The following is a 9,284-nucleotide window of genomic DNA, read 5'->3' as shown; positions in this document are numbered from 1 at the left end:
CATTGCATTGTAATAAAAGGTTGTAGTTGTAATCAAAATGAGGCTGCCTTATCGTTTGCAGATAGCAGTGTTGCCAAATACTTTAAAGGATTTATATTGTTTCAATTTATTGTAAATCTGGAATCACCGAACTACGGAACCGAAGTTTCGTGGTGAATCCCGTATTTAAATTAAATCAAAGATACAATTTTCATAGAAGATAAAATGACATTGTTACAACAAAGTTCACAGTTGTTACATGATCAAGTACGGGAATTGGTTCATATTTCATATATACAACTTCAGAATCTCCATGCGGTTGGTTTTGACTGACCGGCTTCTTTAGCAACTACGATATATCCCTTAAGTACCTAACTTAGAATGTCGCATTTTGAACGAAATGCTTGGTCTTAAAAGACATGTGTTTGAATACAGATAAAAAGATAAACGTTTGCTTCTGACTCTTGTTTGACATTGACTTTAGCAACAAAATTGTTTATGGTTCTTTTTGATAAGTTGTAACCATGGCGGTGGGTGTTTTTGATTTTTGTATTAATTTATCCATTTGAATCGGTTTCATTTTCGTAGATTCTACACTGTGTTGTATTACAATACCTAAGTAATATAAATATGTTGTTTATTGATATCCTATTTTTCGATTTAATCTCGTATATTGATGTTAGATACGGCATAACCTGGTCTTAGGTTAATCTGTTGTATTATTGAAGAAAATGTGTGTTAAAAGTGCAAAACGTAAATTACGAGTATACATTTCAGCGTGTACCACCGCCCGCGTTGAAGAAAGACAAGAAGGAGAAGAAGCCTCCTAAGGACAACTCTAAAAATGTTATGAGAAACCTTCACATCAGGAAACTCTGCCTGAACATCTGTGTGGGAGAGTCTGGTGACAGGCTGACTCGTGCTGCTAAGGTTAGTCTAGTGATTTAAAGTACCTAGTATTCAGAGTTTTCAAATAATTTTCATCATAACCCTCAAAACAATGACAATCGAAACCACACCATGTTCCTTACTTGCCATATAAAGTTATTGAAAATTGTTTGACATCACAACCAAGTGGCTATTTTTTCGAGAAATTTGGCTTGGTTAGCTGATACTGTTAAAGCTATATGTTTATGTGACCATCTTCATATTGTGGATTGTATGCATACCTCGGTATGCTTTTATAAATAAATCCAGTGTCCTAAATGCATAGAAGAAAATGAAAACTACGCAGCATGAACTTGTTCAAGAGTAACATAACTTGTGTTACTGTTTGTAAATTCATGCAAGAGCAATATTTCCAATTTGCAACTTCTGAGCACTATTTCTTTACTGTTCAGAATACTTACGGAAATAACATTACAAACTTCACAACAGACTTCAGTTTGTTACAAACAATGTTTGCAGCCTATAAAAATTTTTGTCTGTCATTTCAGGTGTTGGAACAGCTTACTGGCCAGCAGCCAGTGTTCTCGAAGGCCAGGTACACTGTCAGATCCTTTGGTATCCGTCGTAATGAAAAGATCGCGGTCCACTGCACTGTCCGTGGTGCTAAGGCCGAGGAGATCCTCGAAAGAGGTCTCAAAGTAAGTATACAATATTATTAATTACTAGCTGTTGAACTTCTTCCGGTTGGAGTGTAGCAAAGGGTGTGCAAGGCTTTTGGGACTTAGAAAATTTTTCATAAAAAATGAAAATTTCTGAAAATGTCTAGTTTTTCATTTCTATCGTATAGAATACTTAAAAATAAGACGAAAACCATCTGGGCACTTTTTGTCTAGGACCAAGGAGCCCCGCGTAGCGGGGCTCCGTCGACTGGCAACCTCGACTTAGGGCAACCCCGACTCGGACAGGTTAGGTTCGTTTTGTTCCTTCGTGGTTATTTTTTTTTAAACCACCCAGAAGTAGGAGACAGGTTAGGTTCGTTTTGTTCCTTCGTGGTTATTTTTTTTTAAACCACCCAGAAGTAGGAGCCCCGCGTAGCGGGGCTCCGTCGACTTTGCCTTTGTTTACAATGACCTTCAGTGCTCATTTTCAGGCGAACCGTTAGTCCTAGGCAAAAGGTGCCTAGATGGTTTTCGTCTTATTTTTAAGTATTCTATACGATAGAAATGAAAAACTAGACATTTTCAGAAATTTTCATTTTTTATGAAAAATTTTCTAAGTCCCAAAAGCCTTGCACACCCTTTGCTACACACTAACCCTTCTTCCTCACAATCAGATGAAATAGCCTATGTTACTCTGGATTATTAGTATAGCTTTCTAATCAACAGTAAAATAAATTTTCAAATTGTTTCAGAAATGTTAATTTTCTCATTTATTATATAATTTGTATGATAATGATACAAAGTTCTTAGAATTGACTTGCCCCAAAGTATTATTGTAATTATATTATAATTAGTAGTTGAAAATATTCTTTTTACATTCCAAAAACTATTTGGGTTGCTAGGAAATCTACTTTGCTATCATATTTAGCTACATGTAATTTGTGAGGTTACAGTGCTGTATTTAAACCTTTCCAATGTGTGTGTTGCAATTCATAATATTAATTGTAATGTTTGCTTCCAGGTTAGGGAATACGAGTTGAGGCGTGACAACTTCTCTGCCACTGGAAACTTCGGTTTCGGTATTCAGGAACACATTGACTTGGGTATCAAGTACGATCCTTCCATTGGTATCTACGGTCTTGACTTCTACGTTGTACTGGGTAGACCAGGTAAGCAATATTTTCAATTTACAATATTTGAATCCACGTTACTTTTCGATTTTTTGGCAAAATAGATTAATAAATGTAGCATACACAAAATTTCAAAAAAATATGTATGGTTAAAAGTTTATGAACTTGATGATTGTCTATTGTGTCTTTACAGTGTATTGTTATACTTTCTTTATACAATTCAGATCTGCAGTGTTATTGCACATCTGTTCAAGAGTGATGACAATAACAAAGCATCACTCTGTAAAAAATGTGCTATAGCAAAAACCTTACTTTGTTAGAATAATGGGGCTCTCTTCATATTCATAAAAGTATGGTTGCACATTAGCAAAATCACCAGACTAAATACTTTTCTTTGTTTACTAAAGAGTTTTTGATACAATCATTGTGTATTGTTCTAGGTTTCAATGTAGCCCACAGGAGACGCAAGACAGGCAAGGTTGGGTTCCCCCATCGTCTGACAAAGGAGGATGCCATGAAGTGGTTCCAACAGAAATACGATGGTATCATCCTTAACAGCAAAAAGTAAACTTAAGTAAACAATATCTATAAAGGTTTTTGTGTTTTATTTGTTTACATACATACCATTTATAAAACCTTCTGAGAACTTTATTTTTGAACAACTTACACAATCACATATTTCCATATGGAGTCACATCATTATCCTGGTGGACAAGCACATGTGCTATGAGGATCTAAGAACCTGAGGTAATCCTCTCATTCAATCTTAAGAAACTCACTTTCGCATTCGTATTTTTATTCAAGGACTGATCTCGCACAAATGAGACAGTGAAAGATGTTTTACAGCTTATTTATCAAGACAACACCGTGCACAACAATAATACGAACTAGGTTACAAATCTTAAAAAAATATCGCGCGGCGTAGCAGCAGCTGTGAGAAATCACATCTCATTCATAGCAACGTAAATACATAATATTATGATACATTTGAGATCAATGGAATCTACTGAAGCTGAAATGAGATGAGATGGAGACGAAATCATTTTGTTCGTCCACATAACTTAGGGTCCGTTCAGATAGACCGGCTCGGAGAGCATCGCCGCGCATTCTCCTTTTCACACAGACCGGAGTCTGCTCCGATCGGCTGCTTGAGATGCAATTGGAGCCAAACGTCTGCGTGACGAGAAAAAGTACGCGATCGGAGCTGGTCGACACATGCAAAAATAAACCTTACTATAAATACTAAGTACTCGATTTTCAACGTGTTAAGAATTTGCTCTCCTCTCCGAGCCGGTCTGTCTGAACGGACCCTTATACTTACTACCTACTGCATTGCAATGTTGAAACCATAGCGTCTGGTGTTGTTGGTGCTTTAAAACTCCTTGGTTCCGTAGTACCTACTTACATTCAATTAGTTGTCATAGTTACAACCAAGTGTTTATTTGTTTATCATAACAACGCGTAATTGTCAGTCCGACATGAAGGATTTTTTATAGTGTACTTTAAAAACGTATTTAATATCATCATAAAAAATAAACCATGGCTTCGAGATATGCAGATGACGAAGATGATGTTTTGGCGCCGAAGGAACCTCAGGTCACAGGTTTGGACCCTGAGGAACGGAAAGCAGCCCGATCTCTACGAATTAAAAGGAGGCAAGATGCACTCAAAAGGTAATCGCTTTAAGCCCTTTTATCTACCGAACGTAGATACCCACAGCAAGCTAGTATCATGAGAGCCATTTGCAACAACCCTTGTACTCGTTCTGTTTGGATTCCTTCTTCTAGCTAGGCGACTCCAATGTTACATAAACATAATTGTTCAATCGCTTATATGGGCAGTCATCATCATCTTTTTCCCAGGTCTGTGCAGCTATGTTGTATGATGGGGTCAGCTTCCAGTCTAATCGGCTGGAAATACTTACACGTGTTTTACATGAAGCAACTGCCTGATATGACTCGTCATCCCATATGTAAAAGATGTTCAAATGACAGTCGAGTTCTATAACAAAGAATCATTAGTCAAATTGTCACACATCAGCCAGAAACTGTTAGGTCATTCTAATAGGTACCTAACCAGGTAAATGTACTGTTTCTTTTAGAGCTGATCAGCCTGCTGAGGAAGCTGCGGCCGAAGAAGAAACGAGTCCTATAGAACAGGCAACTGCCACAGCCGCCGAGGAACTGCAGCGGTTAGCATTAGATGGCGCTGCCAAAGTCACTAATGTCAAGGTCACTACCGACGAGCGGGAAGTCGTCAGGCGCACGCAGTTCTTTCATAAAATGAATAGTAACTATTATTTTATATCTAACTAGCTGATCCCGCGAACTTCGTATCGTTCAAACCTTCCCTGAACATTTTAAAAACAAAATCAGCTCAATCGGCCCAGCTGTTCTCGAGTTTTAATCAGACTAGCGAACAACAATTCATTTTTATTTATATTGATTGAAAGCCTGTCTCTCCGGCCGGATGTAACTAACTTCCTAAACTGCAAAAATCAGAAACTATCAAATTCAATAGGTTGCAAATTAACCAGTGTCATGTAGAGCAGCTACTACAATAAATCCGTCCGAGGATCCATCCACTTCCTGAGGGAACGACTTACTTCAGCTATCGTTATATTGAGATTTTATTTACCTTACCGTTTTAAGTAATGGAACACCAATGTAGGTACCTACTTACCTAATAGGTATAGGTTTTGTTAGTGTATCTACCTGCCTATATTTCATTAGGTTCCATGCAGAAGATCGAAGCTGAAGCAAATAGCGCTCAGATCCAGTACGAAGCTATTTCGGGGAACTGGGATAATATGTTGGCAATCAAGGATCCGTTAGACATTGATGCTGAGATGAAAGAGCAGAAGAAGAAATGTGACGATTTACTTGCACAAAAGGATGCACTTATTGCTGAACTTAAAAGTGATCTTAAAAGAATGGACGAGGCGTATTATGCAGATCTAGAGAAACAGGTGACTTCACATTTATAACTACTATGTAGATCAATAAGATGCAGGACCGCAGTAGGTTACATTAGGAAGACAAGGTGAAATGAAATAAAATAATTCATAATTTATTGAAATTCCAGGACAATGACATTAAAGAACTGTCTGATAGAATTGAAAAGCAAGTAACGATCATGCAAAGGGCTTACGCAAAACAGCTAGGTTTGATAGAAACAGCGATTAATATTGAGCGAGTGGCGATGACTGAGCACAACAACAAGAGATGGGAAGCTCTTTACAAGCAGTGTGATAAGGAAGAAGTTGCACATTTGGAGTACAGGTTTTTACAGGTAGAAGAAACAGATTGGTGTTATAAGAGCATAACACGACATTATAAATATTTCTGTTTCCTTATCTCTACATACTCATATGTTCTCGTTCTTCAGTTAGATGATCACAAACGAGAAATGGAGACCATCATGTGGGACCATCATGAGAAATATCGCGAAGCTAAAATAGAATTGGAATCTTTAATTCAGGAGTTGCAACAGGAGCTAGAAAAATTAAAAGCTACATGTATCATCAATACAGAAAAGATTGGGTATACTTATCAGGTGAGATTCGTGGTTCAGATATCAGACATTCATCATAAATTCGAGAAATTACCTAATAAATATATTTACATTACATTTACAGGTGCTAAAAAAACGTGAAGAGGAGAATGTCTTTGTAAGATCTCAACAAAAGAGGAAACTCAATAAAATGTCAGATATAGCTAATTCTTTAAGATCAAAGATTCGGAAGGCAGCCGATGATGGCGCGATAGAAGAAATAAAAGCTGACGCCGAAATCGTAAAATTAATGCAGACAATGGACGACTTGGAGAAAAAATCTGATCATTTCTCTCGCGTGAATCATTACAAGTTCACCCAAGTGTGGCGGATGTCTACTGCCAGATGTACAGAGTTGAGCAAACAGTTGCGTCAGGGGGAAATAGCTTTGCATGCACATATATTAGCGGAACCACCTCCCCCACCACCACTAAAGCCACCTAAAAATCCATTGAGTAAAAACGGTAGGTATTATTACATACATTGCCTGCTTAACATTTCTTTAGAGATGATAAATTTTACATTTCTTCCGTAACTCTTTTGATTGTTGAAACTAGTACCCACATAGTGACTTTAATTTTTAGAGCATGATAGCAAACGTGCAGCAAAAGATGTTGTCAAGAAACCTACAGGCACCGAGGTTGAGGAGGCAAAGGATAAATTGGTAAGGTCATTTCTTGGAATAAATCCATCATAATTTTAACGTGAACTTATCCCATTTTGTTAAGTATAATATATTTATGTGTGTTCTCAGGTTCGACATATACTGCAACTAGTTGCAGATAATACTGGATTTTTAGTAGAACACAGATTACTTAAATTGATTGAAAAGTACCAGTTGAGCTCCAGAAATTTGTGTACGCTTGATGCTATTTTTATGGTAAGTCGCAACTATGTGCCTTAGTGCATTAATTATGTGCATTAAATATTTGTATGTTATTTTTAAGGCACTAGAAATTCAAGCAGAGGAAGACGTAGAACTTTTGTGTTCTACGTTTTTGAATTATGCATTTTGTCCGATTTGCGTCGGTTTGGAAGTGGCGACTGAACCAGCGCCGTCCGCGTCTCAGGATGGGATTTCAAAGGCAGATTCCTCAGGAGCTGTGAATAGACCCCGGGGTGAGTGATGGACCCTGGACTTAGTAGCCCATTTACCCATTCATTAGAAATTTTGGCCCAAGTATTTATTCGTTTGTGTTTGTCAGATCTATAGAACGAAAAGACAATTTGAAACTAATCGTTTGATTATAAAGAACGCCAATAACCATGTTCGCTAATTTTGCAGGAGATAGGATGTCAATGGTCAGGGGTCGTGCAAGTATTGCCGCTAGAAGTATTTCAGCAAGCACATCGCGATCAGCGCACATCGGCTTCAAGTTTGCATGACATACAAAATTTATAGTTATTTTTTCTATAGTAACAAAGTACTTAACTACATAGTATTTTTCAGGAGTCATGAATTATCGCCGTTGGAACAACTGATGATTACGGAGGCTGACGAAATAATGGCGAAATGTGGCGATCTTCAAGGTAAGACTTGGTGTAGTAGGTCAATTTCATAGCTTTAGATGTGGCTCTTGTAAAATACGATTGTGCCTTATTTCAGCAAATGTCATGGTGACAGCGGGCACCCTTGACACTGGGTCGGCGACTGGCAGGAGACCCGGAGCAAGAGGGGTCACAGTAGCGGCGCAACAGAAGGATGATGCTGGCCCTCCTAAGGATGTCAATCCTTTTCTATGCCCACGTTAGTAACTAAGTGACAGTAGGATGATGTATATGGGATTCCTGACATTGCCTTATTCCTATTTTATTCTTTCAGTGGGACATGTTTTGGAAATTGAGCCCATGCAAGTGTTGACAGCTTTGAGTGAGTTCATAGCGGCTTTCGTACCACCCGACAAGAAGAGATATAACGATATATTGTTAGTATCTACATATTGACTTCTACTAAAACCGAAACCTCAAAGCTAGAACGAAGAAAGCATGTACCCATATAATTCCTATTAAATTAAAATTACAGAGACAGCTTAAAGCCTCCTAATTTTGACACACCATCGCGCAAACTGACTGCAGAAGAAATCAGCAACTATTGGACTCAATGGAAAAATGTGTTCCCACCAGATAAAGACAAGTTCTGGGATGGACTACTGGTTGGACTAAATAATTACTTGTCCATACTGCAAGGTATGTTCTTATAAGCAGTTTAGGTTCCACTTTTCCACTTTGAATGTACATACATAATTATGTAACGTATGATTACCTACTTATTAAAATAAGATTATTACCTACACCATAAACTAGTCGGTCGATATCTATTTCTATGTATACAATTTTAAATTATTTGATAAAATGTAATGTTTATCCAGACAGAGTTTCATGTATTTCCAGAGCGCGAACGTATCCACGAAGAGGTTGTAGAATTGCGGCGACGCAACGTTGCTCTTCGTCAGTTGGTTCGCGGCGCGCTGCCCGAGCTACCGACGGCGACTCCCAAATACATGCGTCACTCTCCTAGGACGTTTATTGCACCTGTGCCTGATACTGCACCTTTGGCTTATGCCAGACTGCCGCCCATCAAAAACTAAAGGCCGATAAAACAACACTATTGCTTCTTGCTTTCTGTCAATCTCAAATGCTTCAATTGATGAGACTGCATAATGGTGAAGGTTAGACTCTCACGCATGATGAATTAAATAGCGAAACCTAACTAAAATGTGCTAGCGTATTAACACGTCATGCAATCGAGCCGAGATATATTATAATTGCATATTCTTAAATAATCTAAATAAATGGTTATAATCAAACAACGTCTTTTATTCAAGAGAGTATATTCTTAGAGGGTTTTATAATGCACTAGCGACTCGACCCGGCTTCGCACGGGTGCTATCCTGATACTTAATAAATACACTACATTATTTTGTTTAATCAATGGGTGATTAGGTTAGTCATGTTAATTAATCTGGAAAAACATGGCGTAAAACCCGTATAACTAACTGATAGAAAATAATTGATTCTCTGGGTACATTTTACTATTTGTCTCTTCACTATAAACGTCATACCGCGATATTGTCAC

At 37.9% G+C, this 9,284-nt stretch overlaps 2 protein-coding genes across 2 annotated transcripts; both read left to right on the top strand.

Moving 5' to 3' along the window:
- The first annotated feature begins 356 nt into the window (after positions 1-356).
- Positions 357-3,249, top strand: LOC110383369 (large ribosomal subunit protein uL5). Its single transcript, XM_021344161.3, has 5 exons — positions 357-509; positions 757-909; positions 1,416-1,565; positions 2,548-2,695; positions 3,097-3,249. Exons 1-5 carry the CDS (start codon positions 504-506, stop codon positions 3,222-3,224), a joined length of 585 nt encoding a protein of 194 aa, XP_021199836.1. The 5' UTR covers positions 357-503; the 3' UTR covers positions 3,225-3,249.
- Positions 3,250-4,025: 776 nt separating this feature from the next.
- On the top strand, positions 4,026-8,881 carry LOC110383364 (dynein regulatory complex protein 1). Its single transcript, XM_021344143.3, has 15 exons — positions 4,026-4,329; positions 4,758-4,945; positions 5,389-5,624; positions 5,741-5,947; positions 6,044-6,211; positions 6,294-6,672; positions 6,793-6,872; positions 6,963-7,088; positions 7,156-7,327; positions 7,494-7,584; positions 7,659-7,738; positions 7,815-7,955; positions 8,031-8,133; positions 8,232-8,395; positions 8,600-8,881. The coding sequence occupies exons 1-15, from the start codon at positions 4,196-4,198 to the stop codon at positions 8,794-8,796; spliced, it is 2,466 nt and encodes an 821-aa protein (XP_021199818.1). The 5' UTR covers positions 4,026-4,195; the 3' UTR covers positions 8,797-8,881.
- Positions 8,882-9,284: the final 403 nt, after the last annotated feature.

This window comes from Helicoverpa armigera, chromosome 18 (genome assembly GCF_030705265.1).
Source record: "Helicoverpa armigera isolate CAAS_96S chromosome 18, ASM3070526v1, whole genome shotgun sequence".
Taxonomy (NCBI): Eukaryota; Metazoa; Arthropoda; class Insecta; order Lepidoptera; family Noctuidae; genus Helicoverpa; species Helicoverpa armigera.
Note: the sequence above shows the minus strand (reverse complement) of the source record. Positions and strands in the feature narration are given on the sequence as shown.